The sequence below is a fragment of the Trichoplax adhaerens genome, genomic scaffold (assembly GCF_000150275.1).
Source record: "Trichoplax adhaerens TRIADscaffold_5 genomic scaffold, whole genome shotgun sequence".
Classification (NCBI taxonomy): domain Eukaryota; kingdom Metazoa; phylum Placozoa; class Uniplacotomia; order Trichoplacea; family Trichoplacidae; genus Trichoplax; species Trichoplax adhaerens.
In genome coordinates this window covers 1,420,719-1,431,985 of record NW_002060947.1, presented here as the reverse complement: position 1 = coordinate 1,431,985, position 11,267 = coordinate 1,420,719, and the positions used below count along the sequence as shown (strand labels likewise).

The following is an 11,267-nucleotide window of genomic DNA, read 5'->3' as shown; positions in this document are numbered from 1 at the left end:
TTACGTATCTGTTATTTATGGAACGCCTGGGGTGTGAGTCTAATGTACTATATAGTTTATAGTATCATCCTAGGGTTCAAGTTAATAGTAATGAGGAAACCATCGAAATTATATTTATAACGATGTGGACACCAATGACTCCGCAATGTCCTATATAGGAAGTAGAGAAGATTGGGGTAAAAATAATTGCAATATCACTATTGCTGTAAGAATATTCTGAGATCATTGTACTATCTATGGGTGTAAAGCGATTACATTCTTTGCATACAAGTAATTCATTGATCTCAGGTAGCTGACTGTAAATTAAAATGTTACTTTTACGCAGTGACGTTATCTTCTGAAGAGTTTACGTGAACAGAAACTTATGACTAAAATGAATAGTGCACTGATTTGTTATCTGATATATTTTATTTCGTAAAGTTAAATTATCATTTAAAATATTATCTGTTCAATGTGTATTACAATATACCTTCATAAATGTGAAAAAATTAAAAATACAAATTATAGATAATTAATGATCGACTTTCAAGAAAATTTTTAAAATCTTCTACATCGGTTGTTGTATTATAATTATCGTCATGCAGATTAAAGTCAACCATAACTATTTCACGTTATCATTATTGATTTTGTGAGTATACAAGTGTTTCCTGCATGTCTGACCTCCTTACGTTGCAAGAGAATTAAAATAATCAATTTTAGTTATTTCATCGAAAAGAACCGCAGTTAGTAATTATGATCATTACGAATAGAAAAGTCTAGCAATGAGGCAATTGCTGAAATACGGGAAAATACTGTACAGTAGTAAATCACTCGTGTCAAATTTGTATTCCAGTCTACCGTACGAGACTACCAGTAATCCGCCGATGGAAATCGAAATCACAATATGCCAACAATTGGTAGCCTGTTGTGCTCAATCGTTCGTTATTAAGCCTAGGCGTTAGATCGATAAACAATTATCAAAATTTATTGCATAATCCAATTTAACTTTTAACAAATTAGTACTACAGCATGATATCACAATATGTCATACCAGTTATTACTACACAGTATCTTATTAAGCTAGCAAAAGGATGACGTATACATTAAAAATGAAGCTAAGGAATTTGCTTATGTGCTAAAGTAATTTACAATTGTACAAAGCTAACTCAAAGCTGTAATACCATAGTTTGAAATAAGCTTGCAGCTCAATTCCATGAACCACATTTTAATAGACGAAAATCGACAATCATTTCAAGTAATCACAGCTAGGCATCAGATAGGAAGGTTGGTACATTTAATTTTTCTTTCAAGCAGTCAGTATACTTTTGACATACTTATAAATATTTGACCAGCTATCGATCGTTTAGGTCATTATAAGTTACAAGTTCAACTAGATAGTTTTATAACTAGTGAAAATATTCTACGATAGACGAGAAAGAGGGTTGAGGTATTTTTCACTATATCATAGTTTTTTAGAATATTCCCGGCAATATCAGATAGTGTATCGTGTAATGGCTACAAACGTAATAGCATGCCATAAATAAAACAATCTGTAAATCATTGCATGACATTCCGACCACTTTGTTTACCACGGAAATTTTACATTTTCCCAAGGTACTCAATCTATTTATTTTCCAATGTGATCACACATTATTCATGTCTACGATTCTTTCTCTTCACTTATTGTTTGTGTTTATAATTCTATTTCTTATTAGGAAACTGTGAAGGGCATTCGCAACCTAGAAGAGCAGTTATTATAGACGTCAATAACTTATGCTAAACGTAGAATTTGAAAGAGCCGCTTTCAAGTCAATAATTTACCTTATCAGGAACATCTTCTTGCATTAAATGGCCACACTGTGATAATACTTGCATTTGAAATTTTCCTAAGTGATGCAATGGTCACGATAGTAAAGATGTTAAGAGTAATTATTAACCTATTAATACGGTATCAGAACCTTCGCACGCCAGTAAATGACAGTTTCTTTAACTACAAACCTTGCATTTGGGCTATAGTCAGATTTTTATCCAGTCTATCAACACCTACGCATGAAGACAAAATACATACTTTCACTTGTGGGTATAACACAATATGATAAATATCTAGGGTCCATCATGATTATTATATTTTATTTACATTATCGTCTCTTAAATTACATATCCAGATAAGTCTAGTGCAAAGCTAGGTAAAAATTTCATAAGTGGAACAGTTTTTATTAATCTCCTAATTCTTTGAATTTATGAAAGGATATTTTTCTCGCTAGTAGTCTATAGTTATAAACCATAAAGGTATTGTGGGCTACTGTATGGTATTCTTGAATAATTACTTCTTTACTGTATTATCTTATATTCATTTATGAAGAGTGTGTACACGCTTTTAATGTTGTTATTATGATATACGTTTCGTACCAGCTAATAGGAGAAGTTTGGGGCCTGGACAGGCAAGGAATTTAGAAGACAATTCTTCAAACCATTCTATGTAGGATTATTAGTTTGTTAACAAAAAATTTTCAGGCATAGACGAAGATAGTCTAACAGCATAATTACTTACCTCTCCAGTAGCATTCGGTTTTACATAAATCGATTACCCAAGTGTATTTTACAGTATTCTAAATACGTTAATTGATTAGTATGTAAGGAGTGTTTCGAGATTAACGGTACTATTAGCATTTTTAGTTTAAGTACAAAAACTCTGAAAATCTTAAATTAAAGGAGTTGGCATTACATCACTACGACTGCTGGTAGGTTGAGAAGCATCTTCTAGATCGGCATCTTCGTTCTCTTCTACGATGGTATTTGAATCTTTTACTTCCGTTGTGATATTACAATTGTCGCAGCTTTTCAATTTAATAAATCATTGATCAATCCACAACCGTGACATAGCCTCAGATCTATTATTCTAAGCAATTGTTATAGGTAAAATACAGTACATTTTCAATTGAGCTGGAACGGATACTCTGGCTGATTCCAAGTTATGTGTTTGCCCACTGCGGAAACTATAATATACCGATGTATTGAGTGAGATATTTAAATAGTCATTATGATTAGCAATATTAAGTCCAGACGTACTTCCATTCGATTGCGCTTTCTATAGAATTAAAATAAGACGGACGATTTCTGAGAACATTTTGCATAGCTGATAGGGCATCAAGAGCGGTACCTAGAGAATATGATTAGAATACAAATCATTCATGTATCTTCATGGTCCGATACTATTGATTGAATTGAAAGGCAGCTATTGGCACCTTATTTACCTTCAACAACATCAATAACAACTAAGCCAACTAATGATGGAATCAATCTTTTATATGCGGTATGGACTGCTAGAGCGCCACCCATACTAAGACAAAAATTATTGTGAGTGAAAATTGAATCGCTAGTTCGGTAGCTAACATCTAAAATTTTCATTTAGTCATCAAACTTATTAAGTCTCATACCTATGACCAACCAGCACAGTCGGAGGTTGATCATCAAATAATTCTTTATGCACGCCAGCTATGTCACTAATAATCGTTATAGCAAATAAGAGGGTATTTAGTTTTCATGGCATAGAAGTCAGATTGTGTAGTAAATTATTAAATGCCTCAAGGATATCTGAAAGTAATGATGATTTCAACTTTACAATAAGTATGTTTATCTTGTACCTTATTTGTGTTTCAGTTGATAAATTATAATCATCATCGGTCCTTGTCATACCTGAAAAATTAGCTAATTAGATCGGAATTGTATATGCATATGTGTAATGACAAAATGAATTACTAGCTATAAAAATTGTTACGAAATCAAACCGTGTCCTCTCAAGTCCACCGCGACAATTCTTACTTTACATTTTTGAACCAGTGCTTTCTAATGCGAAATGTATAGAATTATGCTATTAAATAACAACAGTTAAGAGCTATGATACATATAGCAAATCTATTCCTATGTTAGGGTTACTGTTATTGCGTACCGTATGTTTCAATAAATAAGCGATAGAATTAGCTAACTTACTGCTAGTAATGCCCAAGAAAGAGCTGAGTGGCCTCCTCCATGAAGGAAATATAAGACAGGCCCGCGAGTGCCCAACTTATAGACGCGAAATACCTGCAAGAAAATGCAATTAACATTAATAATGACTGCTTCTAGGATCATTTAGTATTAGGTAAGCTAAGGTGAAAGTATACGTTTACTTTACATTTTGTGAGTTATCTAAGGTTACGTCTTTGTATTGATCGAAGTAGTCACTCCATTGAAGAGGTGAATAATCGCGACGTCTTTTCTTTATAGCACCAGAGTTAGAACTAGGCGTATTTCTATCAACAGATTTATGATATGTCGTTGGTACCATCTGACTAAGAAATTATCATTTAAAATACCAATTTCGATGTTCTTTGAATTTAATCGTTCTATTTGGATAATGCTAAATTTATTGGTGACTGCCGGTAATCCCTCAGGGTGTGAAGAGAATTATACTGGAATGAGCAGTATTTATAATATCGCGGGCCATAGCTAACGTATTCCTACTGAGTAAAGTAATGCTATACTCTACTGACACGGCTACACGTATAAAGTGCCTTCAATGAAAATCAATCAATCGCAGGATATCATTGCATATTATAACAAATAAACTGGCAAGTTTTCATATTTAGAAATACAGATTCTAGACTTGGATTATGCACATACGAGTATATAGTGTTCTATATTGTGTAGTTGCGTAAATACTAATTTCCTTCATTCATTCATTGATTCTTTGAATACGATTAGTGCACTATTAATGTATTCTATATATACTTGTAATTGCATGTTATGTCTTTCCATGTTCAAAGCAGTAGTCGTATTGTCGATAAATTTAAATTAGTCTATTTACTGTATTGTATATCTCTACATGATTAATTATAAGATAGGCTGATACCGACAGTGCACGAGCAGAATATCATATCACAAACAGCCTCCCTCGTATTATGCTGTACTGTACATCGCAATATACACGTATGGCATCGATAGCGTCCATTTGGATCAGGATTAAGATTCAGATATTGGAGATTTATTTACTGTAGCATACACTATAATCTCGTATTTTAAGGACAAGTACTAAGTAACTTTCTAGTTCAATATAATCTATTTTATGGAGTTGACAAAATAAGATTACCTAGGCATCGGTCTAGGAGGCAATGCTCCTCCAGTCGCGGAATTGAAGACCTGTTTCCTGAGATCTTCCATTGATACCAACGACTCCAACTACTGTACAGTACTCGTGTATATTATTACTGATTAGCAGTACTATTTGAAAATAGACGATAAAGCCTATAAAGTTAATCTACCGTAAAGATCGAGTCAATAACCGCTGCTATAATCTATTTCTCAAAGTGATGGCCAGCCAGGTATCGATGCTCGCTGCGGTGATCTTCTTCGACTGCAGCAGTAGAAGATAAAGCGAGAGAAATACACAGTGTACAGTACAATGCTTACAGTATATATACTGTAAATTGAACTCGATGGATCGTAAAGCCTTTGCAATACACTACGTCATTCTCGGATGACGAGTGCAGCACTACCACAGTAATGCGCAGACGCACAGGACGGTGCAACCTGATTCATTATTTATTTATTTTCGACAGCACCCCTTGGTTAAAAAATGAAAGTTATATTCCGTTGAAATTCCTATGCAATATTGATATACCTGTAGAAGACTATCTCCACAGATAGATTATCATGATAGCGTGAATGTACTATGTCAATAAATAGTAAAAAACTCGTTTTAATGGCGGACCGTATATCGTCTATATCCTGCTTTTACAGCTACTCTACTGTACAGTCTGAGGTCCTGCAAGATCAGTCATTCGCTTTCGTTCATTCATTCATGATTCATGCAGATATTAGCAGTAGGAATATTAAACCCATTCCAGGTTTGACTGAGGTCTTCATATATTAGTAACTATCATTCCTTCATTCAGGACATAATTCATGCAGTAATCAGCAATACCAGACCTATTCAACAGATAGTAAAAAAACTCGTTTTAATAGCAGACCGTATATCGTATATATTGTGCTCTTACGGCTACTGTACTGTATTGTACTTGCTGGGGCCTTGCAAGATCAGTCATTCGCTTTCGTTCATTCATTCATGATTCATGCAGATATTAGCAGTAGACCCATTTCAAGGTTTTACTGAGGTCTTGACATATTAGCGACGATCATTCGTTCATTCAGGACATAGCTTATGCAGTAATCAGCAATACCAGACCTATGCAAGGTTTTACTGAGATCTTACCATACCAACAATTCGCTTTCGTTCATGATTCAAAGGATTTCGTACGATCTTACTATACTTGTGGTGGAAATTCCAATAATAGAAATGACACAGAGACTTCAATGGCAAAGCTTATTCTTACTTTTATCGATTTCGATGTTACGTGCAGTGACTACTGTTCATGGTTGATTGCTCTAGACAACCTGTATTAATGTGTACTTAATTAAGCCATTCATAGTTTGATGTTCATCCAAAGATTTAGAGTGTACTGGTACATTGTTTCATAGCCTTATGACCACCAGTTCGTACAGGACTTTGTTTGAAGGCATTGGGTTGAAGATGTCATTCGTTTTATTTATATATGTACGGCATACAGGCAGGCGAGAAAATTGTTGATGAATAATTAATGAATAAGCCATATACTTTCTAAATTTGAATTAAAATAATTACAAAGTACGGATAAAACATACGCCGAAACGCAATAGTAATGCTGACCAAATGTTGAAAGTCTTACAAAATGCGCAATATTTGATGTTACATACCTACTTGCAGTATATTGTCTACTAGTACTCGTATAATAGCGCACAGAACTGCATTTAATAGGTGTTAAATTGAAAATGACACTTAATATACAACGAGCACACCATTGTTAACGGCCTCAAAGATCTCTTCATAAACTATGATATCATTAGCGTCTACAGAACAAATTATCAAGCTAAACTTAGCAGCGTTTAATATTTAGAACATCGTAAACCTTCTCACGAGTGTTAACATCAATGACGGACTCAATATCCTAACGTGAGCACACAGCAAAGATGAATACGATCTCGAAGTCATGCTGGTACTGGATTGCTCAGGATCCGCTTAGATCAATTTATACGCATATATATGATATATTATGGTAACTGCTTTCATAGCTGTAAACCTACAATACGAATCGTCTTGATTAACATGCTATTACATCTACAAATTTTCACTCTATAAACTGAGTGACTCTATGAATTTAATTAATCTTGCGCTATATGTACCAAGTGATACTATAGTGTCATTTGTAAACATACAGATTGAATTTTTTTACCAATAAGTAAAACCAGCCTTCAAGGGACAGGCAGAAACAGAGAAAGACAGAAGAAAAGAATAATGAAGAAAATAGAATAACAATGATATCGGGATATCAGATACTGTAACAGTCTGCGATTTGATCAATTTTGAGAAGATGAATACTTTAGATTAAATCTGATATATTACAAGGACACTGAATTTGCGGGTGTTATCTAGCCAAGCGAATATCCATGTTATTTCGTGTATTTCCTTCTTGTTATCGCGATTTTAAATGATTATAGATTGCATATGTAATATAAGAATATACTCAGCCATAGCTTAAATGAATATGGATTGTATTATTGAGTAATGTATTCTGTACATCATTCGACTGATCTTGGGCCTTTAAGTAAGTACAATAAACTTTTAATATCCAGTTCGTTGCCTTTAATGCGTTCGGTAGATAGTAATCCTTGTAGCGATGATGTATCAGCCTTACAAAGGCAGGTAGGACATATGTGTAGGGAAATTACAGATCGGTCAAGTACAATTTCTTGTTATCTCACGACTAGTGCATTATATCAGTCAATGACTGACTGATCAATTATGATTAATTATAACTTATTAAATAGCTACTTAGCCATAAAGATAGACAGTTGAAGAAATAGTATTACATCTTGGCTATTTTACTGGAGATAATATTATCGGAAGCGAAAACATAAATAAACAAAATATACAAGCAGTCAATATTTTATAGTATTTAATAGTACAGAAATAAAATTTAAAATTTGAAACAAAATATTAAACGCCATCGATATCTACTGTATTCTGATTTATTATAAATAAAAGTTATCCTATGCAGCAACTGTAGTAGAATAGATTGTTGTCTGTTCTGCCATACAATATAATATCATTTAGCATATTGATAAAACAGCGCAGTTAACAAGACTGCACTTAAGTTCTGGTTTTAGCTTAGGAATTGAATGTCGGACTGGCCCCATCCAATTTTCTGTATTAAAGTTGTTTAAAATATCCTTGCATAATAATCGTTCAAATGATTACATACAATTTCTATTCTATCAACAGACGACAGAATTAGATAGCTTGGTAATTCTTTTATTGATCTTTAGGCGCACTGAATCTGATAATTCTGGATCCATGACTAACTTTTTAAACTCGTTACACTTTCTTGCGCCTTCCAGAAACTTGCTATGAACCGGGGTATGTTGCAACTTGTTTGCCATGTAGCCAATAAATATATCACTTTTTGCTTTTTTGGGTGTATGCCCAATTGTTAGAAACAACTGAACTATTTCACTAACAACGTCGCGCGATAGGATATAACCTAAATCGGTGCAATACTGGACTGTACTATAAGACGTCACAAGAGCTCCAACATCAATAGCACCTGCTTTAACGTTGCCAATATAAACGGAATCGATAATGTTACCTCCACTACCACCTTTATCTGCCATATTACGTACCTTTGAGGTTTTTGCTACTGTAACGGTATCAGTTGTCCGATGATCATGTTCAAGCTGTTTCAGTAATCTTACGGCGGCGTTAACATTAACGTAAGATATATCTGTAGTAACTAGCAAGTAATCGAATGTAGTATGATCTAATAGCCATTTCATCCCACTCACTAATTTAGCTGCGTCGATAGATTTACTTTCGACATCATCCAAGATAAGGCAGTCCTTCTTTTTTTCTGCTTCGTCAGTAATAATTCTATTAATAGTCGAATTTTTGTGCTTAGCATAAATAAAAAAGACATCCCATGCTTTTTTAGATGAAGTAGACTTTGAATTGCCCCACGAACGCCTAATTCCTGAACGGTATGCCACGTTCTGGGGTTTAGAATCGACTAAGATGGCCAGATGGAAGTTTTCACCACTCATAGGACGACTAATATCATCAGACCAAGAATCGATAATTTGATATCCGCCCGGTCCAGGATGCGGAGTATAACTTTTGATTAAAATATAGCAATCGACGATAACTCCAATTAAGAAAAATATATATACACATGGCATCAAAGTACGAATATTCATGTTTAAATCATTGAGATTTCCAATTGGACAACTTGTTTGCTACACGATACTAATACGTAGTTACTACGGTATTATTTTAATTGTAAGTAAACTTTAAATACGGTAATCGATTAAGATGTAATAATAAAATAGTTTATTCTGTTGGAGTGTAACGGTGAGTGCAATAGAAAGAGATGGTTAAAAGTTAAATTTTATTCAAATTCATACAGAACGCTAAAGATTATAATTTGACTGTCTGGCACAATTTTTATCGAAGGTGTAGTAATTTAACTGTAAATACTGGATGGCTATATCGAGTTGAATACGGTACGCGTTTAATGTTGAATTTAGTATGTCATGTTTTCGTCTAGTAATCCCTGTTTCCGTCTATTGATATATTAGCTGTAATCAGACCATTTAGAGCATACTAATTATAGAACGGAGGTGTAAGCAAAAGGTATTCAGTTTTTTTTGTTGTTATTACTACATTGCTGCTTCTGCAATTTAGTATTACTTTACGTATATTCATTACTTTATTATTAAGCAAACAGTACCATCCATCATACGCGCATTCGTATAGTAATGTAAAGAGAGCTTACACGTACGCGTATGTTAAAAACTAGTACATATTTTATCTGCCATATGTTCGACCTGAATAAATAGATATTATACGCGTAATATTAATTAGCCATAAACCAGTCATGGATCATCATTATCACCCCCTACTTACTGTATCTTGGTGTACGTACAGTATATGCGAATTGCATGCTGGAAAATAATGTACTCAATTATGTACGTACTCGTATGTAATTATGGCTAACGAATCATATTTGTGACTGCCATATCGATATTATTAGGCGCTGTACTCGTGCATAATCCGATAGCAAGCGGCCATAGGCACAAATGATTAAAATCAGTGCTAGCGTGCTAGCCAATACGCATCCTAGTACTGTACAATATTTCCCTGTGAGACATTTAGAAATACCGCTGAAACGGCTCTTTATACGTATACCTTCATTATACTTTGTCCAAGCAAATCTGCCAAGTTTTAACGAAATGAGCAAAGATTTTATCTTGATTGATTTTGCTAAGAAATGGCAGATATATTTTGGATAAATACATTGAAGATATATAGCCGCATTTCTGGATACATCATAGGGAAATGACTGGATCTACTGTACATTAATGGATAGTTATGGACGCTTTCTTTCATACTTTCCCTCTCAACAAATATGCACTCAATTTACAGTATCGACACAAAACTAGATATTTATTAAATGTCAGTGTTACAGTATTAATGATACAATGTAGAAAAATGTTAGGTTGTAAGTGTTATGCGAAGATATTCATACTTGTTGTATTATTATCTCTTAATTACTGTCTTTAACTTGATCGAAAATTCAAATTACAGTACTGCATATTGCGGTATGCTGAACGCGATTCTCGACGAGCTATTACATGCGTTTACTTTCAAATACAGTGCTGCTGCATCACTACAACATCTATCTAATGGTAGTCAGGTACCAGCAAGTAGTAAATCCCTAAAACGTGCATTGAGTATAACATTAATTAATTCATATTACAGTATCAAAACTCTCATTGGCACGCAATGGTGTGCGATTTCAGTTAGTGTAGTCAATTCCAGTAATCAATCCATGGTGCAAAAGTGCTATAAGCAGCAGAAAAGTAGTCGAGTACTACAGCTAATCTGGCTGGCACAATACACAATGCATTGTGGCAGTCTTCATTGTCTATGTCATTGTGCAATATTTTTACATATTTTATTAACTGTCAATCGAACTAAAATAGCATGAGTTCCAATTTTCTGCCAAACTAGCGATGATTTCATCCTTAGGCAGTAGTCCAGGCACGACATTATTTATTTTTAACGTTAAAAGCGATTGGTGTTGCTTGTTAGGATTCTATGAAATCCTCCAAACGACGAGAAATCCATTACCAATCCAATCAGATGAAAAAGTCAGTCA

The 11,267-nt window shown here is 34.0% G+C and overlaps 2 protein-coding genes across 2 annotated transcripts; both read right to left on the bottom strand.

Annotated features, from left to right (window-relative positions):
* Positions 1–1,655: 1,655 nt before the first annotated feature.
* On the bottom strand, positions 1,656–4,306 carry TRIADDRAFT_24785 (uncharacterized protein; the record flags this gene model as incomplete). The annotated part of the gene is made up of 14 exons (XM_002112313.1): positions 1,656–1,718; positions 1,801–1,865; positions 1,978–2,022; positions 2,389–2,454; positions 2,531–2,588; positions 2,705–2,816; positions 2,910–2,975; positions 3,049–3,139; positions 3,234–3,319; positions 3,417–3,482; positions 3,624–3,675; positions 3,768–3,825; positions 3,970–4,062; positions 4,154–4,306. The coding sequence occupies 14 exons, from the start codon at positions 4,304–4,306 to the stop codon at positions 1,656–1,658; spliced, it is 1,074 nt and encodes a 357-aa protein (XP_002112349.1).
* Positions 4,307–8,328: 4,022 nt separating this feature from the next.
* TRIADDRAFT_56266 (uncharacterized protein) lies at positions 8,329–9,303 on the bottom strand (the record flags this gene model as incomplete). The annotated part of the gene is made up of 1 exon (XM_002112312.1): positions 8,329–9,303. One exon carries the CDS (start codon positions 9,301–9,303, stop codon positions 8,329–8,331), a length of 975 nt encoding a protein of 324 aa, XP_002112348.1.
* Positions 9,304–11,267: the final 1,964 nt, after the last annotated feature.